Here is a 27,803-nt window from a genome sequence, read left to right as displayed (position 1 = left end):
TCATCCGTGGGGTAATTCTTTCTCTAGAACGTGAGAAGTTAGGAAAAGGATGCAAACTTCCAGAAACAACAGTGTCCACGCAGGGGCTCATTTGGGGGCACCTTACCCAAGTGAACAGCCCAGAGAGAGGCCTTCAAGTGTTGAACTGGGCCGGCCTGGGCCTGTGAGGTCAAAGTTCAAGCGGTGTTGTCCCAGAAGCCAGGTCTTCCCACACTCAGCTTTCATAAAACAGTACTCAGGAGTGGAGTGCTTCCCTTTACTCCCAGCCATTGTCTTTGATCATGTGGGCAAGTTCAATAATAAATTTTCCTTCTTTGTATTTCTGACTGCTCTCAAAGGCATGCTCCTTGAGGGGGGAAGGAGAGAGGAGGATTCAGGACACACTCTGTCTACTCTACTCCTGGTAAACAGTGGAGTTTGTAGCATTACCTCTACTCAGACGTGCTCCGAGCTGTGCACTGACCCAGGCCCAGAAGGATCCATGGGTCAGTACAGGGTGATTTTGAATGGCTCATTACACTTATGAGCAGTGTTAAATCTGTTTCCAGGCCTGGGGATGTAGCTCAGTGTGTGCTGTTAGGTATGCCTGTGGCTCTGGCTCCATCCTCAGCACCACAAACACACTGCTCACTAGGCATTGATTGTATGTGGTACTTCAGGAGGTGTGAAGGAGAGTACTGGGGACAGTCAATCACACACAGGTGGGGCTGGGTTGTGTGCGTGTAGGCCAGAGGTTCATGTGTTTTATTGACCTGTGCCACAGCATGTGTGTGGTCAGAGAGCAGCAGTTTGGAGTCTTCTCCTTCCATCATGGGTTCTGTGGATGAACTCAGGTCATCAGGTCTGTGTAGCAAATGCTTGCACCTGCTGAGCCGTCCTGCTAGCTCTGTATCTGATCTGATCTGATTTTATTTTTGTATGTATGGGTGTATCCCTGGATGTCCTTTGCATTGTGCACATGCAGTTCCTGTGGAGGCCAGAAGAGGGCGCTGGATCCCCCCTGGAACTTTGTGAGCTGTCTGCCCCACGTGGGTGCTGGGAATTGAACCTGAGTTCTCTGGAAGAGCAGCTACTGTTCTTAGCTGCTGAGCCCTGTGTCTCCAGTCCTCTCTTTGCTTTAGTTTTTTGAGACAAGACCTTTTTATTGAACCTGGGGCTCACTAATTCAGCTGGGCTGGCTCCTGTCTGTCTCCACACTGGGGTTATGGACATATGCTGCCCCACTTGCCTTTTACAAGTGTGACACTGATCTGAGCTCGTCCTCACGCCTGCATAGTAAGCGCTTCCCGACTGAATCATCTTCCGAGCCCAAGAGCAGGCCCGTCTGACCATGAATGCTCCCTTAGCATCTTACAGCATGTGGCTTGCTGAAGTGCTGGAGACAGGTCTGGGATGAGTCCCAGGAGGTGCAACAGTGTGACCAGCATGCTCACTACAAGGGAGGACAAAAGAGGGACTTGGAGACACAGGCCAACCAGGTGAGGGGCCTCCCAGAGCCTAATGCTTTGTGGGGTTGTATCTGGTTCCTTCCAGTTCATGAGGAGTTTGGAAGACTCAAGAATTCAAGGAAAGAGTAGGCCACCATGACCTATGAGAATCCAGAAGTCAAAAGAAGGCACAAGGGCCGGGGTGGGGGGTGTGGGGGGTGTGGGAGGGTAGGTGATGGCGCACGCCTTTAATCCCAGCACTCGGGAGGCAGAGGCAGGCGGATCTCTGTGAGTTCGAGGCCAGCCTGGTCTACAGAGTGAGTTCCAGGAAAGGCGCAAAGCTACACAGAGAAACCCTGTCTTGAAAAACCAAAACCAAAAACAACAACAAAAAAAAAAACCATAAAACCAAAACCAAAACAACAACAACAAAAAGGCACAAGGCTGGGAATAGGGTTCAGTGGATAAATGCTTCCCACACAAGCATGAGGACTAAATCCCATGTGAAAGAGGTCAGATGTGGGAACTGCCTGAGTCACAGAGCTTGGGAGGCACAGAAGCTGGAGACAGGCAGGTGGCAACCCCCACTCCAGGCCTCAGAAAGCAGGGTCTTGGGAGGAGAACCCGGGGACTGCCATGGCCCTGTGCTCCACAGTGGCACATGGTGTGCTCCAAGGAACCGCTGGGAGCTTGCACTCTTTGAGACAGGATCTTGTATCCAGGAACTGATCCGGGTGCCTCCACCTCCTGAGTGCCTGCTGCCCATTTTCTGTTGGTGTGTGTGTCTGTGTGTGTGTGTGTGTGTGTGTTGTGTGTGTGTGTTTGTGCATGTGTGTGCTGTGGCACTCAAGTGGCAAGAGCTGGTTCTCTCTTCCCATCATGTTGACCCAGGGGTCAGACCGAGGCTGTCTGTCAGGCTTGGCAGCAGGTGCTTCTACCCACTGAGCTGTGGCTCCGTGACCAGTTTATGAAGTTCTGGGGATAGAAGGCCTTGTGCAGACCTTTGAAGCACTGCCACTGAGCTGTCCCCATGAGAACCTGCGGGGTTTGAATGACACTACCACCGCTCTCCAGGCCCAGGTACTTACGTATTTCCACCCGAGTGTAGTCCTGCAGTTCTCACAGTAGATGTCAGCCACTGCATGCAGCCCAGTTAGCAGGACTCTCTCCTCAGCGGGGCCGCAGCCCACATTCACCCTGTCAAGACACAGGGTGACTGTGCTGGAGGTCCCCTTGCCCAGTCCCCTTCCCCTCCCCCACATCACTACGTGCACCAGAAACAGTTTCCGCGTCAACACAGGTGTTTCAACTCTCCTACTCCCACTTTAACAAGAGGGAATTAATTTTTTTTCCTTTATGGTGTTCAGGATCAAACCTAGGGCCTCATACACGCTGTGCAAGCCCTCTACTACTGCGACATAGCCAGCCCACCAAGGGAATCCCAAAGGTCAGACTTGGAGGCTAAACTCTCAGACACAACAACTGTGCTTTCCCAAACACAGATGCAGGAGGCTCAAGTCTTCCCAGCTGACCAAGGCCCACTGGTGCAGCTCCATTACCCAGTTACCCTCCCCAGCTCTTAACAAGTGAGCAAGCCGAGACAGAGTCAGGCCTAATGACAGCACGTACTCACACAGAGTTGAAGAGGTAGGCTCGTCCCTGACTCCCCTGAAAGGACTGCAAAGAAGAAGAAGGTGTTAGCAGGGACTCAGGCAAGACACGGGAGCTCTGCTTTCGGGGATGTTGGAGGAGCGGGTGCAGACACCCCACAGGTGCAGTTCCCGAAGCCCTGTGGGCTGTGCATCTGCTGGGACAGGTGCAGAAGCACAAGGCAGACACTGCTTCCCAGTTTCAAAGGACAGATCCGCTCCAGACTTCAGAAAGCGGTCAGAGCATCCTTGTGCTTTGCACCATATCCACAGCACACCACAGCTGGACGCCGGAACTTGGGAGGAATGCTTCAACTTGGTCTCAAGATTGGCCTGGCTAAGTTAAGAGAAGGTCACAGCCAATGGGCTTCAGAGGGCAGGCTCGGCAGGCTCTGTGACTGTGACTGCACTCGGGCTCCAGGGCAGGCCCCACAGATAAGCATGCTCTGTTCTCACTCTGTGTGCCTGTGTATCTGAGTGTAAGGATGCGCAACCATGTGCATGAATGAGCTCTTGGAAGTCAGAAGAGGGTATCTGATCCCCTTGATTGGAAGTTGAAAGAAGTTGTGAGGTACCATGTTGGTGCTGAGAACCCAGTTCAGGCCCTCTGCGGAATAGTAAGCACTTTATTACTGCTGAGCCATCTCTCTAGCCCCCTTATTACCTCTCCTAAAGTAGTTCTGGAGCCTCACTATCTTCAGGTATTAGGAGATGAGGGGAAGTTTCTGTACTTTTTCAGTGACATTCAACAAACAAACAAACAAACAAAAAAAGGCATAGCCTGAGCTGAGCATACCTGTCTACAATTCCAGCCCTCGGGAGCAGAGGCAGGATGGCCACCATAGGTTTAAGGCCAACCTGGGCCACATTGTGAGTTCCAAGCCAGTCAGGGCTACATGGCTAGACCCTGTCTCAGAAAAACTGAAAACAAAGTCACATCCTGTGCCTGGTGTGGTGGCCTGTGCCTGTAGTTCAGCTATTTGGGAGGCTGAGCCATGGTATAGTGAAGCCCAGCACAGTGAAGTCCACCTCCAGTAGGGCAGGAGCTTAAGGGATGCCTCCGCAGTTAAGAGCACACACTGCTCTTACAGAGGACCTGAGCTGGGTTCCCAGCACCCACTTTGGGCTGCTCACAACCCTGTAACTCTAGCTCCAGGGGATCCAACACCTCTGACCTCTGAGGACACCTGCACCCAGGTGCACAATATTCCCACACAGACACAGATTTAAATCTTGAAAGATGTTAAAAGCCAAGCATGGGGCTGTAGAGATGGTTCAGCAGTTAAGAGCACTTATTGCTCTTGCAGAGGGCTGTGTTAGAATCCCAGCACCTATGGAGGCTCCCAACCATCTGTAACTCTAGTCTCAAGAGATTCAATGCCGTTTCTGACTCAGCGGACACCAGACAAAACACTCATCCTTGTAATACCTTTAAAAATAAGCCTGGCAGTGGTGGTGCACACCTTTAATCCCAGCACTCAGGATGTCTACAGAGCTAGTTCTAAGACAGCTAGGGCTACACAAAGAAACCCTGTTTTGACTCCCCCCCCCAAAAAAAAAATGTTGAGCGTGCCTGCATGCTCCTGTAATCTCAGTGCTGGGGAGAAGGAGACAGAGGATCCCTGAGGTTTGCTGGATCTGAGCAAAGAGCTCTAAGCTCAGGGAAAGACCCTGTCTCAAAAAATCAGGTAGCTCATGATGCTGGGCACCACACAAGCACTCTGCTACTGAGCTATGTCCCAGACCACCCAGATATGTTTTGATTTGAAAATACAGATTTCAGCCAGGCAGAGTCACCGGTGACTGTCTTTAATCCCACTTGGGAGAGCAGCAGGTGGATCTGAGTTCGAGGCCAGCCTGGTTGACAGAGTGAGTTCCAGGACAGCCAGGGCTACACAGAGAAAGAAAACAAAAACAAACAAACAAAACAAAACAAACAAAAAATGGAAATAAATAAAATACAGATTTCAGGCTTAAAAGGAGTATCCCCTGGAGTGGTTTTCTAGGACTAAGAATATTATTCTACGTTCATTTTTCAGTTTAACTAACACTCATCTCTAGCCGTTTTACACACCCCTCAGCCTTACATTCTTCCTTTGCTTGCAGATTCTACAAGCCCTCCACGGCTTTTCCACAGGGCTTTCCTCAGTGACAGAGAAGTTTATGAAGGACAGTGAGATGACTCAGGAGACAGTCACTCTGTCTCACAGGTCATCTGACGTGACAGGAAACATGAGCACGCCTGTGAGCTAACAGCGTAGAAGGCCGAGCTGTGCTGGCCCACACCTGTAGTTCCAGCACTCGGGAGACAGGCAGGTGGATCTCTGATTTCCAGGCCAGTCTGGACTACATAGTGAGACTATTATTTCTTAATGGGAGGCGCTTCTGTGGACCAGGGGGTTTTTTGTTAAGTGACAAATACAGACCCAGAGCCTGGTCAACTCTCATGGAGGTGGCTCTAGTTTCCAACATGCTGGAACATGGCGTGTGCTCCTCAGTTTCACCAAGTCCTAAGCAGAAAGACCACTCAGGAGTTTGCCATGGCTGTCACTGTTGTTTGGATCCTGAACTGGCTGTTACTGGCAGTGAGGGAACCATCAGGAGGTCGAGACCAGTGGAAGGACGTTAGGTTACTCTAGGTAAACCTAGGAGGCCACGGGGACACTGGTCTCTTCCTCTTTGCTTTCCACCCTCCTCTGCACACGCTCCTACCATGGCGGGGAGGGACACCTGGCCATGCACGGAAATCTCTGAAACCATAGACAAGTTTTTTCTTTATTGAGCTGATTTCCTCAAGTATCTTGTTATAGGATGCAAAGCTAAAAGTCACCCTCACCATCACCAGCTCAGATGAAGATGTCATACCTCTTGGAAGTCTCTGTACCTTTAAGAATTTTATGTGTGGCATCTTCTAACTTGAAATGTTTATCTGATACGATGGGTAAGTTTCAAATCACTCATTTTCTAGCACACTTCTGTTCTTCACGCAATTTTAAAACAGCTGATGTCAAAACCATTTCTCAGATTACTTTTGTGCCCCTTCCCATGATGGATATACCTGGCACGCTGCAGACAAATGGCCGTACATGGTACCTGACTCTCACTACTGGCTCAAGTGACAGATCTTGGCCAACAGCAGTTGTCACAAGTCGCCAAAGCCCTGCTGTTCCCAATCAGTTCTACCTGTCATTACCTCATGGCTTTTTTTCCTTTTTGAGGTCTCACTCTGTAGACCAGGCTGGCTTCGAACTCACAGAGATCCTCTTGCCTCTGCCTCCCCAGTGCTGGGATTAAAGGCATGTGCAAGCCTTGTCTCATCAGTTTCGAATCCAGATCACTTGCCTTGGAGATGAGCTCATCGTGGTTGGCCAGATGGGCTCTGCAGTGAATACAGCTGTACGTTCTGTGACAGTGCGGCAGGTAAGCTTGGAAAGTCTTGGACTTGGTCATTTTTACCATGTCTGCTGGGCGCTCGTCCCTCAGCTCCGGGCCAGCACTGGAGGAACTATGGCTCTGTCGGACTCTCTGACAGAAGAAACACTGGAAAATACACGCAAGAGCCGTCGCTGGTCTGGAGGGCGTGTGGTAGTGTCCACACACTGGGGCAAGAGAAAACCAGTGTGACCTGCAAACAAATTAGACAGGCTCTGGTTTGTATAACAGCAGCAGCCGCGTGAGGAGGTGTGTTAGGGCTCAGATGATTTGAACAGGGCGCAGGCCCAAAGCTAAGGCTCCGCCCCTTTCTCTCCACCCTATTTTGTAGTGCTGGGGTCAGGGCTAGGGCCTTGTGCAGGGAAAGCACAGGCTGGCCGCTGAGCTGTAGCCTCCACCCAAGATCGTTTTTTCTCAGGCAGGGTCTCATTCTGTAGCCCAGGCTGGTCTTAATCCTCCTGCCTGTCTCCTTTGAGAGCAAAGTCTTTTTTGTTTTGTTTTGTTTTTGTTTTTTGTTTTTTTCAAGGCAAGGTTTCTCTGTGTAGCTTTGGAGCCTGTCCTGGATCTCCCTATGTAGACCAGGCTGGCCTCAAACTCACAGAGATCTGCCTGGCTCTGCCTCCCAAGTGCTGGGATTAAAGGTGAGCGCCACCACCGCCCGGTGAGAGCCAAGTCTTTACGTGTACATCTAATGTTGTAAGCACATTATTTCAGAAACAAAGGCAAGCATGTTTGTACCTTTGCACAAGCTGGGTTGTTGGGTGCAACATGCCAAGTAATCTGATTTTACTTAATAATATGGTCATTGCCAATTAAAGATTTTTTTATTCTAATCTTTGTGTATGTGCAGTGTATGCATGTGCATATGTTTGTGTATGTGGTTACATGTGCTGAGGATCAATATTTGATGTCATTCTCAACCATTCTCCATCTCATTTGAAAAAAAATTATCACTATTTGTGTGTGTAAGTGCGTGTATGTGTACACGGAGGTCAGATCTCTCCTTCCACAACTCAGGTTGTCCCGACTGTGTGGCAGGTGCTTTCATTTCCGACCCACCTTGGGGACTCGGGTTTGGCTGGCCCGGCCGCCCTGGGGATCCTTTCTCTGCCTCTCCAGGACAGGCGATTGCTGCCACATGCAGCTTTACCTGCGTTCTAGGGGTCTGAACCCAGGCCCTCATGCCTGTGCAGCAAGCCTCTCACAGTCCAGCCACCTCCCCAGCGCCTCTCATTCTGACCTTGTGTGTGCTCATGCTTGCACAGCTTGCTCTTTACCCAGAACCATCTTCCCGGCCGGCTCTGTGATCTTATTTGCTAATATTAGCTCACGGAGTACACATATTTCCATACTATTTTAAAGCTTTGTAAATGTACAGGTTTCATAATGGCTCAGAAGGACTGAATTACACAATTCAGAGGCAGAGAACTCATAGGCAGAAAGAGTACACACCTGTAGTCCCAGCACTTGGGAGGCAGAGGCAGGCGGATCTTCGAGTTTGAGGCCAGCCTGGTCTACAGATTGAGGTCCAGGCCAGCCAAGGCTTCTTAGTGAGACCCTGTCTCGAAAATCAAACAAAAAGTCTCTAGGGACCAGATGAGCCTTATAACCGTGAGTGTAGATCTGTCTAGGTGCGAGACTGTCACAGGCTGTGCCAGTCACCACAGGTGGGAGCTGGAGGTGTGGCGTCCTTGAGGTGTATACCAAGTGACCAAAGGAGTCAGTGTGCCTGCCACACCTCTGTCTCCAGGGCTCCTTCTTCATGGCCACAAGTGGGTTCCATTTGGTGTGACTGACAAGCCCATGGGTTGGATGTTCCTGATGATTTGTTATGTGCACAGGTCATTGTTTAGTACAAACAGAAGTTATCATCCGCTCGCGCCTCCTGCACAGCTAGCAGACAGCACCTGCTTAGGCACAGTGCTGAGGCAGACTCGGCAGTGGGCTGGGAGCAGAAAGTGGAGAAACCAAGTCATACCTGGACGCACACAGCACAGGAACCTAGAGCAGACCCAGCCACTCTCCGGTCCAGTCCAGTCGTCCATCCGTGTTTAGTTACAAGTGCTGCTGGGTGAGCTACTTCTCTTCTCTTTGACTTTTTTGATTGAAACAAAAATAGACCTAAAATCGAAGATTCCAGAACCATCTATTCTTGCCTGATTTGTATTGCTCCTCAAACGTGGCCTTGTTCCCTCTCTCCCTCAATCTGTCACCTTGATGGATAGCCACCAGACCTTGCTATGGGAATGGTCTGAGGTGCCGTCAATGTCCTCCATTTACTATGATGACTTTGTGTCCCAAGTAGCTTCCATCCAGGACCAGCGCCCCTTTCCCAGGTTTTATGAACTTACCATTTTGATAGCAATTAGCAGGTGCCCAGCAGACACAAGAGGCTTATTTTACATGTAAATAATTAAGAAAATGGAGAAAAGAAAACATTTGATCAAGGACATTGTTTGATTCTGGGACTCATGAAGCATCAGCCAACAAGGCTCATGAGGGACACACCCCAGACCCTAAACTGTCATGGCACAGCAGTGCAACAATCACAGTGACAGCCCTGACACTGACTAATCCTTTACATGTTACTTGCCAGTTCAGAAAAATAACTTCCTCACACGAGTCACACGTTGTCTTGCTTCTCCATGGCATTAGGGATGGGAGTTGGGGCCTTGCCTTGCATGCACATGCTAGGCCAGTGAGCTCTACTGAGCTGGCCTGTAACCCCCACCCCCATCCCTGCCTTCTATAGTTTTAGTGTGTGTGTGCATGTGCACATGTGTGTTTATGTGTGTATGGGTGTGTATGTGGAGTGCAGAGGTCAACCTTGGGTGTCATTCTTCAGGAGTCACCCAACTGTTTTTGTTTTGTCTTAGGAGGTTTGTTTTTATTTTATGTGTATGAGTGTATTTTATGTGCATGTATGTTTGTGCTGCCAGAAGAGGGCGTTGGTCCTTTGGAACTGAAGTTACAGATGGCTGTGATCTGCCAATATTGGTGTTAGGAATCTAGCTCAGGTACACCCCCTCCCATTTTTATTTCAGTATTGTTTTATGTGTGTTGTATGTGTATGAGTGTAGGCATGCACAGATCATGACACACACGAAAATGTCAGAGGACAGCGTCTAGGAGCTGGTTCTCTCTTTCCATCGTGCTCATGTGGGGTCTCCTCTTCTGCCACTCTGCGTATTCTACACGAGCTGACATGCCCACAGCGTCTCACCACAGCAGTGCCGCAGTTCAACAGTGTGTGATACGTCTGGCTTTCTGTGTCCCAGAGACTGGTGTTTGAAACTTAGATGGTCTTATAATAAAAAACCCAGAGCAGTATGGTTTTTTACAATAGGCATTAGGTTCTTTAATTGCTCTGGGAAGGGGTTTCTTCCATGATGGCAGGAAAGGACTGAATGGAATTTGTCATGGGGGCCTGCATGAGGCCCCTCGGAGTTTCCCAACAGCAAAGGCAAAAGATTACCTTGTCTGTCCCTTGTTGATGATCTACATTTGTTAGTCCAATGTTTGTCTTTACCACACCTTCTGCATAATCCAGAAGGGAGGGGCATTCTGTTGCCACTGTTCCTTGAAAAAACACTGTTTCTAGGAACACCCTTGTTTACAATCCCTTTTTTGGTGACATTGTTTACCACAATCAAAACACGTGACATTACTATTTTTCTTCAAACTTCTGGAAATCACCTTTCCTATCCAAACATCATCATAGTCATGAGATCAACATTCATTGTATCTCAATCCATTTCTCCAAGGGTACTGATCTTACTTTTAATGGCCTAATTATCCTTTTGCATTGTGCATTAGCATTTCAAAAGCCAGAGATTCTATTATTATCTGTCTGGCTTCTGAATTTGGTATCATTCTATTTACTGCTGAAGACAGCCTTTGTAAGAAATCCATGAAGGTTTCTTTTGGGCCCTGAATAACTTTAGTAAATGACTCAATTTTCTTTCCTATTTCTTCAATTCTGTCCCAAGCATTCAAAGCTGCCATTCAGCATTAAGCCAGGGTGTGGTCATCATATAGAGACTGCCTTTCTACATTAGCATAATTGCCTTCTCCAAGAATTTGATCTTGGGATATTTCAATGCCTCTAGCCTTACTTTGTTGCTCAATGGTCTTGGCCTCATCTTTCTACCAGGTCCTCCATTGTAACTGTGGACCAGCTTCTAGAACAGCTGTAACCAAATCTTTCCAGTCTTGAGGAATAATTCTATCATGTTGACCATGAGTTTAACATCTGCTTCACAAATGGGGAATGCATACCATATGAGACTATTGCTTCTTTAAATCTCCTCAAATCTAACATTTGCAGTGGAGTCTAGTCAGCTTGTACACAGCCTTGAGCATTTGGCAGTTCCTGTAAGGTTACCGGATAGATTAAGGTTGACTGAAAGCCTTTGGCTGTTTCTCTGTAACTGTATAATGTAATGCTGAGATTGGTTCACTATTGGGTGCCAGATGTTGTTTCAATCTTTTTTTAAGTTAATTTATTTATTATGTATACAGTGTTCTGCTTGTGTATATCTCTTCAAGCCAGAAGAGGGAGCCAGATCTCATTACAGATGGTTGTGAGCCACCATGTGGTTGCTGGGAATTGAACTCAGGACCTCTGGAAGAGCAGCCAGTGCTCTTAACCTCTGAACCATCTCTCCAGCCCCGTTGTTTCAATCTTAAGATGGTCTTATAATAAAAAACCCAGAGCCAGATACTGGGGTAAAAGCTGAAAGATCAGAGAAGCAGAGCAAGCCATAGCCACCACCTATTACCTCACCAACTCCATGAATCCTCTGACTGAAATCCTGAGTCTTCACCCAAAAGGGTCTCAGCTGAACTTCTTTAGTTCCTTATATACCTTTCTCTGCCCAGTCATGTTACTTCCTGGGATTAAAGGTGTGTGTGCTTCCTAGTATTAGGATTAAAGGTGTGTGCCACCATGCCTGGCTCTGTTTCCAGTGTGGTCTTGAACTCATAGAGATCCAGATAGATCTCTGCCTCCCGATTGATAGGATTAAAGGTGTGTGCCACCACTGTCTGGCCTCTATGTCTAATCTAGTGGCTGGCTCTGTCCTCCGATCCCCACGCAAGTTTATTAGGGTACATGATATATCACAAGAGACTGACTCAGATCTGCAGACTTGCACAGCAAGAGCTTTCAACTGCTGAGCAATCTCACCAGCCCTCCTTGCCCTCAATGGCCTGGAACTTGCCAGTCAGACTAAGCTGGATGGTTAGCAAGCTACAGGGATCTGTCAGTCAATCTATCTCTGGTGCTGGGATTACAGCATGTGTTACATGCCCTGCACATTCAAGAGTGTAAGGTGAGGATGCAGCCACAACACCTACAGCCCCCCTCCTCTCACAAATACCAACAAGCACCACTCGCCCACTAAATCTTAGTCAGCAGACTTAGAGGCAGTGAGTTTACATCACAGGCACTGGCAGCCACCCATGTAGCCATGCATGCAGCTCCCCATCCTTCTTTGTGCCCTGTCTGGGACTCAGAGCACCTGGCTGCAGGTTCCATCTTCAGAGAGCTCCAAGAAGAGACCTACTTCTGCCACATGGGCCTGATTCCTTCTCAGAGCCCTCCTCCCCCATGCTGTCGGCCCTTGAGTCCCCACCATTCTGTTTTCTTTTCTTTTCTTTTTTTTTTTTTTTTTTTTGGTTTTTCGAGACAGGGTTTCTCTGTGTAGCTTTGCACCTTTCCTGGAACTCACTTGATAGCCCAGGCTGGCCTCAAACTCACAGAGATCCTCCTGGCTCTGCCTCCCGAGTGCTGGGATTAAAGGCGTGCGCCACCACCGCCTGGCCACCATTCTGTTTTCTGTCTACAGCATTAATGACCTTTCTAGTGAACTCCTTACTTCCAACAATCCAGCTAATGCTCTTCACGCTGTGTCCCCTTGAACCCACATCCAAGACCTTTCACTCCCTGGCTTTTTTTCTTAAACTTTGAGTCTTTCTATATAGCTCATGTTGGCCTCAAACCTGTTGGGCCTTTTGTCTTGGTCCCGAGTACCAGCTAGGATTTCAGGTGTGCACTAACTATGCCCAGCTTCCAAATGGGTCTTTTAAAAGATGAAAATGAACTGTCAAGACGGCTCAGTGAGTACAAAGCTAAAACGAAGTTACTAGGGTGGGCCTAACAGCAGACATCCATCTAAACGTGAACACACACTGGGAGGCAATCGAAGCCCCAGGGGAGACAGGTGTGGGAGCTGACACGAGGTCTCAGCAGAAACCAACCCTGCAGACTCCTTCACCTTTGCTTCACCTCCAGTACTGCAAGAGTTAATCATTTAAGCAGACAGATGCAGTGGGTCTTGGGAGCAGAAGGACATCTAGTTCTCCCAGGCTGCCGTCCGTCCCTTCCACAGCCCCCCATCTAGTCGCCACCTAATTTGGTCTTGGTATTTATCTGTCATGGCAGCCATGTCACCGCCGTGTATGGCCCTAAGTAACACCACTGTGCCCTCCCAGCTGTGCTCTGGACACAGTGCCGTGACAATGTGCCCGCTGTGTTTCTTTGGGTGACTGTGCTTGGGTGCTCATGACAGCTTGTGGGTGTGCAGCAGCCCTCAGGCTGGTCAGAGCAGAGTGCCACCATGGTGGCTTGTCTCTGGTGCACAACAGTGTGTCGCCTAACAGCAGGCCAGCTCCTGACACTCCTCATCCTGTCTGCAGATATGGCAACATTCTGAGTATCTTCCCATGGGGCAGGTGTAAGACAGCATGTGACTGGGACTTGCACTTGCTTCCCGCTGGCCACCCACAGGAGATTCTCTGTGTAAGATGCAGGTCCTCTTCTGGGACACTGCTCTCCAAGTCTTCCCTTCCGGGATGTGTCCTTCATCTCCATTACAGTTGCATTCCTACAAGTGAGTTGTTGTAACATTCGAGGCAGCTGGACAACCTGGCAGACTGGGTGCCCACTGCAGCCTGTGCCTTAGAGATGGTGCAGGTGGGAAGTGGCTGGTCACAGGAAGCGTTACTGTCCTCAGTGGTCTCTGGTTAACAGTTATTCTTATCCCGTGTTGATTTCTTCTTCCACCTCTTTTTCTATTAGTTGTTTGTGGTGATATTTTGTTTGTGCTCTAACAAATAAAGCTCGCCTGAAGATCAGAGGGCAAAGCCAGCCACTAGTTAGCCATAGAGGCCAGGCAGTGGTGGCACACACCTTTAGTCCCAGCACTAGGCAGGTGGAGACAGGAAGTGACATGGCTGGGCGGAGAAAGGAATACAAGGCAAGAGGAGACAGGAGCTCAGTCCTTTCGGCTGAGGAGCTGGTGAGGTGTGAGGTGGCTGTGGCTCGTTCCTTTGTCTCTCTGATCTTTCAGCATTTACCCTGATCCCTGGCTTCGGGTTTTATTAAGACAATTAGGATCATGCTACAGTTGCTGATGCTTTGCCCATGTACCTGGTCCATGACGGGTTGTGGGAACTGAAACAGACTACAAACAACCGTAAGGTGGACGGTGCATTGCCTCCTGGCAGAGAGATGCTTGGGGACAAGTGTGGCTTGCCCTGCCTGGTTAGCCAGAGCAAAGACCACAGCCTGTAACTATAGACAACTGTGGGAGTTGCTACTGTGTTACCGTGGAAGAAACAACTTAAAGGAAGTACTTCGTTTCAACTCACAGTTTCTGAGGGATTTTAGTTCTCTGTGACAGGGAAGGGCATGATGGCAAAGCAACTCCTGTTTCTGGTGGTGGGAGTCTGTGGACCAAGAAGCAGAGAGAGCAAGCCAAAAACGAGAAGAGATATCACCTTCAAAGGCCTACCCTAGTCACTCACTTCCTCCAGGCAGACCCCACAACCTTCCAAAGAGCACTGTCAGCAGGTGATCAGGTGAACCTGTGGGGGACTGTTAGATGCAAACCAACATCCAAATGTGATTGTTGCTTTAAAATTAAACCCAGTGGTTCTGGAGCAGCTGGAGGTCTGAGCAGGTCCTCTCATGGTCTCCTGTTTCTGTCAGGTACATTATGGACATTTGCTCAGTATAATGCTGAACGCTGCATCTCATCCATGCATCCAAGCTGTGAGCTCCAGAAAACCAACTTACATAGCAGATAAATGTGTGTGTGTGTGTGTGTGTGTGTGTGTGTGTGTGTGTGTGTGTCATATGAACATATGTGTATATGTGTGTACATTCAGTAATGAGTTTCAAGTTCTCCAAAAGAAAAATCTAGCTAGACTGAAAACAAAATCTATCAACATATTGTTAGGCAGATGGCTCAGTCAGGAAAGGCCTTTGCCCTTTCCTCTGAGGCACGAGGGCTTGAATTCAGACCTCTAGCACCCATGCACACGCCCAGGCATGATGGCACAGTTCAGTGACAGACTCTGTTTCAAAACAATGAATATAAAGCCAGGTACAGTGGCGCACACCTTTAATCCCAGCGCTCGGGAGGCAGAGGCAGGCAGAGCTCTGTGAGTTCCGAGGCCAGCCTGGGCTACAGAGTGAATTCCAGAGTAGCCAGGACTACCCAGAAAAACCCTGTCTTGAAAAAAAAAAAAAAAAGAAAGAAAGAAAAAAAAAAGTCAACCTCCAACCTCAAACTATGACCTGTCACATTTGGACCTACCCTCCTCTCTTGGAGAAGTACTAAAAATGCTAACCAAATAAAATTGTTTTTAAAAATTTTTTTTGGTTTGGTTTTTTTGAGGGAGAGGGAGGGTTGTTAAGCCTAGCCTTTAATGGTTGAGCTATCTGTCTAGTTTTTTTGTTTTGTTTTGTTTTTCGAGACAGGGTTTCTCTGTGTAGTTTTGGTGCCTGTCCTGGATCTCGCTCTGTAGACCAGGCTGGCCTCGAACTCACAGAGATCCACCTGGCTCTGCCTCCTGAGTGCTGGGATTAAAGATATGTACCACCACTGCCTGGCTTTTATTTTTTTTTTAAATAAGAGATAATGGTCTTTCTATTTAGTTCAAGTTGGCTTTCAACACACTGTCCGTTCTCTTGTCTCAGCCATACAAGTATCTGGGATTTGTGGTGTACCACTACATCCAGCTTGGGCCATTTCCTTAAAGCAACAATGTGATGATAAAACAACGATGAATGGCTAGACACCATTGTGCACAGCTGAACCCAGAAGTCTTGCCTGAGGATGGTGGTTGTTCTTGCCCTGAAAGCATTTCACAGAGAGGACTGATCTCCAAAGTATATAAAGAACTCAAGAAACTAGACATCAAAATACTGAACAATCCAATTGAAAAATGGGCTAAAGAGCTAAACAGAGAATTCACAAAACAAGAATCTCAAATGGCTGAAAGACATTTAAAGAAATGCTCAACATCCTTAGCCATCAGGGAAATGCAAATCAAAATGGCTCTGAGATACCACCTTACACCTGTCAGAATGGCTAAGATCAAAAACACTAATGACAGTCTATGTTGGAGAGGATGTGGAGCAAGGGGAACACTCCTCCACTGTTGGTGGGAGTACAAACTTGTACAGCCACTGTGGAAATCAGTATGGCGGTTTCTCAGAAATGGGAATTGATCTACCTCAAGACCCAGCCATACCACTCTTGGGCATATACCCAAGGAATGCTCAATCATACCACAAAGATACATGCTCAACTATGTTCATAGCAGCACTATTTGTAATAGCCAGAACCTGGAAACAACCTAGATGCCTGTCAACTGAAGAATGGATAAAGAAAATGTGGTACATATACACAATGGAGTACTACTCAGCAGAGAAAAACAATGACAGCATGAAATTTGCAGGCAAATGGATGGAACTAGAAAAAATCATCCTGAGTGAGGTAACCCAAACCCAGAAGGACAAACATTGTATGTACTCACTCATAAGTAGATTCTAGATATAAAGCAAAGAACAATCAGACTGCAACCCACAGAACCAGGGAGGCTAGATAGCAGGGGGGGGGGACCCTAGGATGACTGTGGCTTATAATAAGTTTTGGTTTTACTCAATTACTGAGCAAGCCTCAATGAAACATTTCAAAATTAAGATGGGAATACATACTGTATCAAGCTGATAAAAGAAAAATTAATTAATTTAAAAAAAATGAAAAATTAAAAATAAAAAAAATTGAACTATTAAAAAAAACCAAACAAACATATTTTGCTAAAGTAAAAAGGGGGAACTAGGGGCTCATCATTCCTCTCCACATTCTATTCTTCCCCTTGTTGTATATATTTTAAATTTTTTATCGGATTCTGCTGGAGTATCCACTGCAGATAAGCACTGGAGGGCTCCTGTTGCAAATTACCCTCTGGAGTGATGGAAGGATCTTTCTACTGGCACTTGGAGGGGACCTGATCTGGGGTTGGTGTGCACCCGGGATTCTGTTTGTCTTTCCTCAGGACAATGAGGTTCCTCTTTGGGTTCCTGAGCACTGTGTGTGCCCTGTGGTGGCTGCTGAAGCCCAACATGGCAGAGACCTATTGGGCCTTCGTGAAAAACTCTCCCCTTCTGATGCCAAAGAGGATTGAGAGCCCAATATAGCCAACTTTGGCAAGCATTAACGTAAGCCTAGGAACCGTAGCCATGCAGTTGGATTCTCTAGAAGGTAATGTATGGTAACTGCTTTTTCAAGTATGTTTGAGAACGTGTCACCCAGACACCTTGGAGATTAAGGAAGGTCACTGACCTCCATTTGTTAACAGTAGCATGCCAGCTAAGTCTTTTCATTTTCACAATCCTCTACAAGCTGGTGTAGTACCTATTTTTCAGGAGTGGCTCTGTGCAACATTTATTGGCCTCCTGAAATTCATTTAGCCCCCTTTGAAGATACCTTAAAATTTGTGAGCCTGAATGTAGCCATTGTAAGACCATAAGTTATGCTCCTTATGAGCTGCCTGCTTTTTCTTTATGGTTCTTAGTTGTTCTTTTGCAGGGCTGCCAGCTTAAGTCATGCTGGGATCAAGAAAAATGGGCCTTGGAGGTTCGTGTTACTGGAATTGTATCCATGCCAGTGGATGTCCACATGCTCCAGAAGAGAATTTGACATTGCTGCTGCCATTGTTACTGTTATAGCAATGGCAGCCACCGCTGCTACTGTTTCTGGGATTGCCATTTCATAATTGCTTACTACAGTTAGCACAGTGGAGACCCTGGCAGCAAAAGTAGCTACCACAGTTAATTACTCTTTCATTCTATTGGGCATGATAAATTTAATTCAATAGTTATATACATTTCGATTGGCTTTGAAAGTTATAAATTTATAAACTCAAGTTCCATTTGCTTTTGGGATACCATCTTACAAGGACTCCAATTTGCAGTAAGGCTCGTTAAGGAAGGGAATGGCTCAGTTGCCTTTAGCCTACTGGCTATGGTGGGTTAGGACTTCTGTTGGTCTTTTCTGTGTCGAACACATAGATTGCAAGCCCAGTGCCACTTTGAGATCTTTGGCAGCAGTTAACTCTGCAGCTCACACAAGATTGAGCCTGTATGATAATGAGTATTCAGAGATGGGTAATGCCTGGGGTCGCTTACCAACCTAAGACAGAGAGCCTGTGTGGTCTGGGCAGGCGTCTCCATGACGGGTAAGGTGACCTGCTGACATCCCACGCAACCTAAGTCAGAAGCTCATTTATTAGTAAAAGGGGGACCTGTAGGTCCCTGGCCCCCGTTTTGGGTAACTGTTGCCTTGCTTGCGGATCTTGACCTTGATATCCTCCCTATGCTAATTCCCTGCCGGGTTTCACCCTCCTGAATGCTTAAGGGAAGTTATTTGTCTGTGTATCCTGCATATTGGGCGTTAACAGCTTAGATGCAAGATTGTAAAACATCAGTAGTGAACTTCTGCCCTCTGGGATTCTCCCATTGTGCTGTAAGCCTGCATTTAAGGTTTCCTCCCTCCTTCAATAAATGGCATTGGGGGGGGGGGGAGAGATAATAGTCTTTCTATTTAGTTCAAGTTGGCTTTCAACACACTGTCTGTCCGTTCTCTTGTCTCAGCCATACAAGTATCTGGGATTTGTGGTGTACCACTACATCCAGCTTGGGCCATTTCCTTAAAGCAACAATGTGATGATAAAACAACGATGAATGGCTAGACACCATTGTGCACAGCTGAACCCAGAAGTCTTGCCTGAGGATGGTGGTTGTTCTTGCCCTGAAAGCATTTCACAGAGCCTAGAACCATGGGAATCTCTTTGCAAGTTGAAGGCTGACTGCAGGTGTCCTAGCCACAGAGGCAGTCATCACAGCACGGCCCTCTTGTCAATTCACAGCCCCCAATTCCACCAGTCAGAAGGTCTCCCAATAGATGTTTTTTGCTACAAGGCCCTAAGGCATCTGGCAGAGGCAGATGAAAGCACACATCTAGTTTGGAGAAAGTATATGTATTTCAGTCCTGAGAAATCCCCACAGGAAGAACAATATAACAATTTCCCAGATGGCTCAGTGGGAAAAGGTATTTGCCACCATGCATGGTGACCTGAGGTGGATCACCAGGGTCCTCATGGTGGTAGGAGGGAACCAATTCTCGAAAGCAGCCTCTGACCTCCACTTGTGCACTGTGGCACACCCCAATTCCCAAGCAACCAAATAATAAATGTAATCTTAAAAATTAGAAATGAGTACAGTAAAAACAAACAAACAACACACAAAACAAACCACGATAACCAGGTGTGCTGGGGATGGCTCAGTGTGGTAGAACACCTGTCTAGTCTCCCAAGGCCCTCAGGAAAACAAAGCCTTAGTACCAGGGCCAGGTGGAGACAAGCAGAGACTCCATGGACATGGATCGGTAAGGACTTCCTGCCCGTTTACAGAGACACATGATTGACAAGTGAGGGAGAATGACCTTGCACATTTAGGAATTAATATAAATGGAACTAGAAATAAACACCATTAATACAAGGGGATTAACAGGACTAAGATGAAGGGAGAGAGGAAGAGAGAATCTGAACTGAAGATGAGTCAGAGACATTAATGATGAAGGAGTTTCCAGAACTGAAGAGACACTAGACTTAAGAAGTGTCTGGGCTAAATACCAAGCAGGAAAAACAAAAATAAAATCATGACTAGATGTAGACCAAGAAAACTGAAGAACACCAAAGGAAGCAGAAAAAGGCCATAAACGTGTCTAGAAATGGGGGGGGGGGGGCAGGATTAACTGATGATCGGAACTGTTTCCACACTAAACAGTGAAACCCAGACAAGAACTCAAGGTGTCAATAAGACTTTGGAGACAGCTGGGTGTGGGTGGCGCACACCTTTAATCCCAGCACTCAGGAGGCAGACATAGGTGCAGGCAGATCTTTGAGTTCAAGGCTAGCCTGGTCTATAGAGTGAGTTCCAGGACATCCAGGGCTACACAGAGAAACCCTGTCTCAAAAACAAAAACAAAAAAACAAAAGACAAACCACAAAAAAACAGGACAACAAAGGTTTTACATTAACCGTTACCCTAAGCTTTCTATGCAGTAGTCTCTCACAGCTTGGGTTCAGATGGGCTCAAAGCCCAGCATCACCCAGAACAGAACCAACTCATTTTTATAAAGAATCAGGTATAGTCTCACATCTGTAGTTCCAGCATTTCAAGGGCTGAAGCAGGAGGATTCTGAGTTCTGGGCCAGCCTGGGCTACCCAGCAAAACTTTGTCCTCCTTACCAGCCTCTAACAAAAACAAAAGAATTGGCAACGTGCGTGACACAGTCAGACAACTTAAAGGTTTCATTGTATTAAAATATTACTAAAGGAAAGCAACTCTACATACAGTCGAAACTTCACACTCAAAACTACAAGTAGAAAAGAAAATGGCTTATGTGGACAGTCAGAATGTGTAGAGTCCTAAAAAGATCCAGCTGCAACATATGACAGCAATAAGTCAAACTGAAGTGAAAAACGTCCAAAGTCCTTGAGTTTTTCCACAAAGACAGTATTGTTTAGTTACAGATATATTTTCTGAGAAATGTGAGGTCAGAGGAGAATTTCACTGTTGTGCAAACGTTACTAGATGTCTTTGTGCACACTAGTCTTAGGGGAGTCATCATATACGAGGCCCAGTAGTAGTCAAAATGTCATTATAAACCAGGTTTTGAATCTGAGGAAGTAATGGTAACTCTGGTGGTACCTGAGGAAACTTCTATAAGAATCCACTAAGAGAGACAGAGGAATGATAAAACATTGTCTATTTAAAAGCACTCAAAGGAGGAGAGAAAAGAAACAAACAAACAAAAAGGAATAAAGTGCACTAAAAGTTCAAGGTTTCAGATTACATCAGAAAACAAAATCCACAGACACTGTTCACAAGAGACACACGTCCAATAAGGACAAAGAAGAGCGGAGACACCAAGGCCAGAGCCTTGCTAACAGTACATCTGTATTGTGTGATTAACTGAAAGAAAATTAAAACTGGAAGTGATTTAAGAAGACACACTATACTGTGCTGGGGGATGTTCTGTACGCTGTGAATGTGTCGCTTGGATTGTTTGATAAATAAAAAGCTGATTGGCCAGTAGCCAGGCAGATAAACAGACAAGAAGAATTCTGGGAAGTTGAAGAGCTGAGTCAGGAGACACCAGCAAGCTGCCCAAGGAGCAACTGTAATGGGACACAGGTAAAGCCACAGAACATGTGGTGATACATAGATTAATAGTTATGGGCTAATTTAAGATATAAGAGCTAGCTAGCAAAAGGCTTGAGCCATGGCCATGCAGTTATAATTAATATAAGCTTCTGAATGATTAATCTATAAGCGGCTGTGGGGTCCATGGGTCTGGGCAGGACTGGAGAAAACTTCAGCTATAATACAGGTAATAAAAGATGGCTGGAGAGATGGGGCAGCAGTTAAAGAACATGACCTGGGTTCAATTCTCAGCATCTACATGTGGTGGCTCAAAACTACCTGCATCTACAGCTGCAAGGGGAACTGAGTCCTCCAGCTTCTGTGGGCTCCTGCGTTCATGTGCACATACACACTGACAGACAGATGGACAAGGTGGCCCATGAGATTCACCGAGGAAAACTTAGCTTCTGCAGGATTGGTGGTGATGGGGCATGGCATGGATCCCTCTCTCCCTGACTCATACTTCCCCAGGTTGAGGACCATAGTCCTCCAAAACATCAATGCACAAGCCAGGGCTTTCACCAGAGTCATGCTTGAGTCAGCCTCTGCAGAGTCCAGGAAGTAGTCTCACCTATATAGATTCAAGGTGTCATTAGCTTACTGTTTAGTTTGGGTCCATGTTATGAATTAAACATTTTGAGTACAGGGCTGCAGAGACAGTACAGTGATTAAGAACATTTGCTGCTCCTGCAGAGGACCTGGGTTCAGTTTCCAGCACCCACATCAGGCAGCTCATAACTGCCTGTAACTCCAGCTCCAGGGCATCTGATGCTCTCCTCTGGTGTCTGTGGGCACTGCACATAAATAGTGTACATAAAGACAGGCATACACACATATAAATAAAAAGTTAAAAAAGTATTTTCCAACCAAACAAGCATGCACTCACAACTTTAAGAGGCTGCAAATTCTTGAGCGGCTGAATCACACCAGCACCCTGAGAAGGGAGAACTTGGGTCTAGCGAGTGCTGTGCACATGGCCCCACAGGCAGTCATGAGCGCGGTGAAGCTCTCTAACCTCAGCAAGCGCTCCGCTGTTCCCCACTCCACTGCACTTTCGCCTTACCTGGAGACTGATGGTTAGTTCTTATTGTTAACTTAATTCAGTGAGGACATCTGGGACCTGCAAGTGAATTGTTGCCCAGATCAGACAGGCCTATGGCCATGTCTGTGAGAGATTGTCTTGACTGATGATTGAAGTGTGAGGGCCCAGCCCACTGTGGGCAGCACTGTCCCTAGGCAGGTAGGTCTGGGCTGTATAGGAGAGCTAGTTGAGACCTGGAGAGATGCCTCAGTAGTTAAGATCACTGCTGCTCTTGCAGAGGATCTGGTCTCATGGCAGCTCACAACTGTCTGTAACTTCAGTTCCAGGCAATCTGACACCCTCTTCTGGCCTCCACAGAACCTACACACAGGTGCATAGACAAATACACATAAAACAGAAATAATAAACAAAAGCTAGCTAGAGAGTGAGAAAGCTGGTAAGCAGCATTCTCCAATAGTTCCTGCCTCAACTTCCCTCAATGATGGAGTATGACCTAAGTGTAAGATGAAATACACCCTCTCTGTCCCAAGTTGCTTTTGGTCATAGTGTTTATCACAGCAACAGAAAACAGACTATGGCAGAAGCCTTCACCATGTGGCCCTGATCTCAAGGTGTCTTTACCTGAAGCGGTTGTGAAAGCTTAATGACGAACAAGCCTCAAGTGGACTGAGACTCCCACAGGGAAGCAGCCTTGACTGACGACACCTGTGGACGCTTCTGGTCAGGAGACCCCCACACCAAACCCGCTGGTGTCTACCACTTCCAGACTGCAGGGGACTGACCTCAGATGGACTTTTCTACCCCCAAAGTTCCCCCTTTCCATCCTGTAAAACCTCAAGACTCCCACACCACATCTGCACAGTCTCCACTTCCACAGCGAGACGGCAACCCTTCAGTAGTTCTGGTTAAAGGAACAGTTCTGCTTCTGCACGTGCCCGACTTTCTTTGATTTCCACACCGCTTTCATCAATCCTGGTCTAACAGTCTGCCTATGTGTCTTAGTGCCCAGAGCAGCTCCTCCTGGGCTCGGTCTGTTCACTGGATTGCCTTTTACCCTTCAGGGGCAACTGCCCCATACAAACTTCAGGTCATCTCAGCGGCTCTAATCTTGGACCAGTCACGGCCTGACAGCAGCCATGAAATGGTGTCTGTGTGTCCACTTAATTGGCTTTAAATCAGATGCTACACAGTGGGAAAACACTGCAAGATCTAACAAGCAATTAGGAGGCCCTGTGAAGGAACTGGAGAGCAAATGCTAGTCAGTCTGCCAGGTGAGTCGTGACCACCACAGGAAGGACTCTGAGTCCTGAGTGTGGTGGGCATCCACCTCCACAACAGACACTGGTTTTTGTTGTTTTTTTTTTTTCCCCTTTTTTTCCTTCTCCTTAGCAAACCAGTATGCTGTGTTCCAGAAGTTTCTCACCTAAAATAAGCACATACAATTATTTTAAGAGTCTGTGGATCAGGCTCATGTCCATATGGCGCACTTACCACACTGTGGAAGACAAAGACCCTGAGGAACAAACTGAAGCCCGGAAGCTCTTGGTGCCCAATGGTATGAAGTGTGGAACCACGATACCCCTCCAGCCAGCCACTTAACTCCCCACTTCCTCTCTGTCAGGGTCTCACTGTTGAGCTGTGGCTGGCCTGGTACTTGCTATGTAGACAAGGCTGGCCTAGAACCCACAGAGCTCTACCTGCCTCCACCTTCCAAAGGCTAGGAGTAAGGTGTGCACCACCACCTGCCCCACGCCTTTGACCGCACACAACATTGCTTTAACAGGCTCGATGCCGCCACTAACAAGCAGGTGGGCTTGGGCCATTGTGTAACTTCATTTGCTACGCGGAAGACTGAGGTAGGAAGACCAACTGATCCAAGAATTTGAAGCTGGCATGGCTAACATATTGAGGCCTTTGGGGGGTGTTGGGCGATGGGGGGGAGATGTTTCATCTAGAACATTCCTGGGTGTATGTTCCTGCACTGGAATGGTCCATCGAAGGAGTTTACATTTGCAAAGCAATTGGATAAAAGCAGTCACAATGTTCCCTTGTAATAACAAAAAATTAGAAAACACCTCAAGTTTGAGAGTCTGCAAATGCCCTCATGTATGAGAGACACCGCCAGGATGGGGCTTGATGCTGCAGTGAGGGAAGGCCTGATTTTCTTGTATCTGTGTGTGTGTGTGTGTGTGTGTACCACAGGTGTGGTCAGAGGACAACTCTGAGGTGGTTCTCCATCCACTGTGTGGGTCTCAGGGACCAAACTCAGGTTGTCAGGGTTGACAGCAGGTGTCTTTGCTGCTCAGTCATCTTGCTGGCCCTGCACCTGTATATTTTGATGCTAAACATACAAATGGACTATTCAGATGCACAGGACCTACATTCACAGGCTTGGAAAGATCTGGAAGGATTCAAATAGTCACAGTGTCACTAGAGCTGGCCTCTGGTGGTCCCTACTTCTTTCCTCATATCCTTTGTTTCCCCACTTGAATCATGGGATGAGAAGCTTTCTCCCACACTTCAGGCACAGCAGCCTGCACAGCAGCCCCAAGACAAAATGCCCTGTGCCTGCTGAGGACTGCCACCTCTTTCTCCCTCCACACCAGTGTTCTAGACACCTCTTCCCTCAGTCCCTCACCTTCCACCTCCTCCTGCCTAAGCACAACACTGACTACCAATCAGCTCTTCTTGTCTAAGATGCCACAGCACATCATTTCTGCCTCCTGCTGCCAATAGCAAGGCTCTGCACAGCTCTGGCCTCAGAGACAAGCCAGCAGAAAGCTGCCTGGTTTCCCTGAATGGCATGATGGCTGTGAAGACAGCTAGAGAGGAAACACAGCTGGGAATTGTACAGTTTTCCTTGTAATTGTGTGTGTGTGTATGTGCATGTGTGCACACGTGCAAGTCAGGGGTGTCAGACCCCCTGGGGCTGGAGTTATAGTTGGTTGTGAGTGCCTCATGTGGGTGCTAGGAATCGAACTCGGGTCCTCTACAAGAGCAGTATGCACTCCTAACCACTGAGTCATTTCTCTAGTCCTTTGTTTTGTTGTGTTTAGACAGTGTTTCATGTAGCTCAGGTTAGCCTAAAACTCTGTATGTAGCCAAGGATGACCTTGAATTCCTCATCGTCCTGCTACCATGCCTAGCTAAGCTAGTTTTTGTTTTTGTTTTTAAAGACAGAGTCTTGCTATGCAGCCTAACTTGGCCAGGAACTCACTTAAGTAGATCAGGCTGGCCTAGAACTCACAGAGATCCCTGCCTCTGCCTCCTGAGTGCTGGGATGGAAGGCGTGCGCCACTATGTTTAGGCCTGGCTAAACAACTTTATTTACTTACATGCTATGCACAACATAATCAAATATTCAAGGATTTCCACTCCACGTATGCCTGCTGATGGTGTGCAGGACCCAGGCACTGACTTATAACAGGAGGTTAAATCCTGGGGACAAAACTGATCTTATATCTGATTCTATCTCACGCCGCCTTCCCCAGAATCCTTAGCTCTCCACCCACTCAGGATTTTCTCTCACCTGCACCTAAGTCCTTTGCTAAATCCCATCCCACTTGCCTAGTATGTGTAAGACTGCGAACAAGCTGCTTCTTTATATTTTAAATTTCCAGTGCATTTATCAGCCCTGCAGGCTACCCGTTGGTGCCTCCTGACAGGGGGTGCTTGAAGACAGATGTCGGAACAGCACCGATGCTGACACACGTCCACCAACGCTGGTTCTTTACATGCAAAGATAACCTGAGATGTAAAGAACAGACCCTTCTCAGGTATTTGACCAAACGTGCCACAGTGATGGAGGTGAACGGGTTTGGGTTTGGTGGGACTGCCAGAGCTGAGCCAGGAACTATTTTTTTTTTTTCTTTTGCTTTGTTTTGGAGACAGGGTTTCTCTGTGTAGCCCTGGCTGTCCTGGAACTCGCTTGGTAGACCAGGCTGGCCTCGAACTCACAGAGATCCACCTGCCTCTGTCTTCTGAGAGCTGGGATTAAAGGCATGTGCCACCGCCACCTGACAGCTGGAAACTTTTGTGTGTTTAGCAGGGATGGAACTGAGGGCCTCACACATGCTCAGCACATGTTCTACCATTGAGCCACACCCAGAGCTCTTCTGTGACATTTATGTAATTCTAAAAGTATTCTAAAATAAGTTTATTTACAAAATTGGAGCTGTGGGTAGAGTGATAAAGGGCACCTGCCTAGAATGCATGAGGCCCTGAACCAAGAAGACAGACTGTTATTCAGATTGGTCACTAACATGGTTTAGTTGTGTGTGTGTGTGTGTGTGTGTGTGTGTGTGTGTGTGTGTGTTTCATCTGGGCCAGCCCTTTGGACTACACATGTCTGTAGTAGGGCAAGAATTTGCTCTAATCCCTAAGAAACCATGGTAACCACATAAGGCATTGGCCAGGAACACAAAGCCCTAGAGATCCTGGTAGCAGCAATCTTCAAACATGCCACCCCTGTCTTTAAGAGTCCATAAACAATGGCTGGAGAAATGGCTGGTATTTCAGAGCACTTGTTGCTCTTGCGTACCACCCTGGTAGGATTCCCAGCATCCACATGGGGGCTCACAACATCTGTAACTTCAGCTCTAGGGGATCTGAAATCCTCTTCTGGTTCTGTAGGCACCAGGCACACACAAGGTGAGCATGCGTACATGCAGGCTAAACGTTCATAAATTTATATATGCGCATGTATGTATTTACATCCCACTGTGCACATGCACCCCCACACACACAGGACCAGCTTGGTCACAGAACAGCTCCTGGTGAGGGGGAGGCAGGTACTCAGCAAACATTTGTTAACACATCTACTAGAGGACAGCAGAGGTGATGGGTGAGGGTGGGTTGCTCAGAAGGTCCTGGAAAGGTTCCTTAGAGGAGGTAAGCCTGGCCTTAGGACCTGAATAGTTTAGCAGAGCAGGGGGCAGGTGTGTACAATTCTTGGCCAAGACACATCAGATTAAGATAAATACGTTTTGGATACTCAGAAGAGGGCAACTGGGTCAGAAAGAGCTTTGGGATGGAAAACGGTATTCTAAACGTCTATTTACCGAAAACAGAATTCTGCCAGCTTTCCATCCTGGAGCTCGGCACATGATTTGACGTCGAAGATGAGCATTTATGCAGGTATTGAGGAGAGGATATCTTATTTAGTTGCTACTGTTGGCAATTTGCATTCATAGAGCCTAGAGCCACAAGTGGTAAACAATGAGGACAATTCCTTTTAATTATTGTACAGGCAACTTGAAAATGCCACCCTTTATTTAACATTCCTTTATTGGAAGTATCTTCTGTATTCATTTCCTTTCCCATTTTTTTTTAAGGTAGGGAGAAAACAATAGGGAGAATGGGGGCGGGGAGTAAAAAAAATCAAAACATTGAGGTTTTGTGTTGTCTTTCAAAACGTAATGAACTAAATACCGACATGCCGGGAAGACAGAACAAAGTCAACTCCCCTCCGCGCTCCCGCCCGGCCCGCGGCGCCCAACAGGTGCTTGCCCGCCCTCCCGGAGCCGCCGATCCTCAGGTCGCCGCAGAGCACCCGCCTGGGGCCCGCCCGTACTCACGGCCGCTCGGCGGTCCGCGGCCCGGTCCGCAGCGCCCATCCGGCCCAGGCTCGGTCGGCGCGGGCTCGGCTTTCAGGCGGTCCCGGTGTGGCCCGGGACGCGGTCTGGCCGTTG

At 47.5% G+C, this 27,803-nt stretch overlaps 1 protein-coding gene across 1 annotated transcript; it reads right to left on the bottom strand.

Annotated features, from left to right (window-relative positions):
* On the bottom strand, window positions 1-27,803 carry Ypel1 (yippee like 1). The gene is made up of 6 exons (XM_059277861.1): window positions 27,690-27,803; window positions 27,174-27,308; window positions 6,419-6,701; window positions 3,061-3,104; window positions 2,516-2,624; window positions 1-346 (listed from the first exon to the last, which is right to left on the bottom strand). Exons 2-6 carry the CDS (start codon window positions 27,239-27,241, stop codon window positions 257-259), a joined length of 594 nt encoding a protein of 197 aa, XP_059133844.1. The 5' UTR covers window positions 27,242-27,308; window positions 27,690-27,803; the 3' UTR covers window positions 1-256.

Source organism: Peromyscus eremicus, chromosome 12, assembly GCF_949786415.1.
Source record: "Peromyscus eremicus chromosome 12, PerEre_H2_v1, whole genome shotgun sequence".
NCBI classification, from domain to species: Eukaryota; Metazoa; Chordata; class Mammalia; order Rodentia; family Cricetidae; genus Peromyscus; species Peromyscus eremicus.
This window is presented reverse-complemented; position numbering and strand designations above follow the sequence as displayed.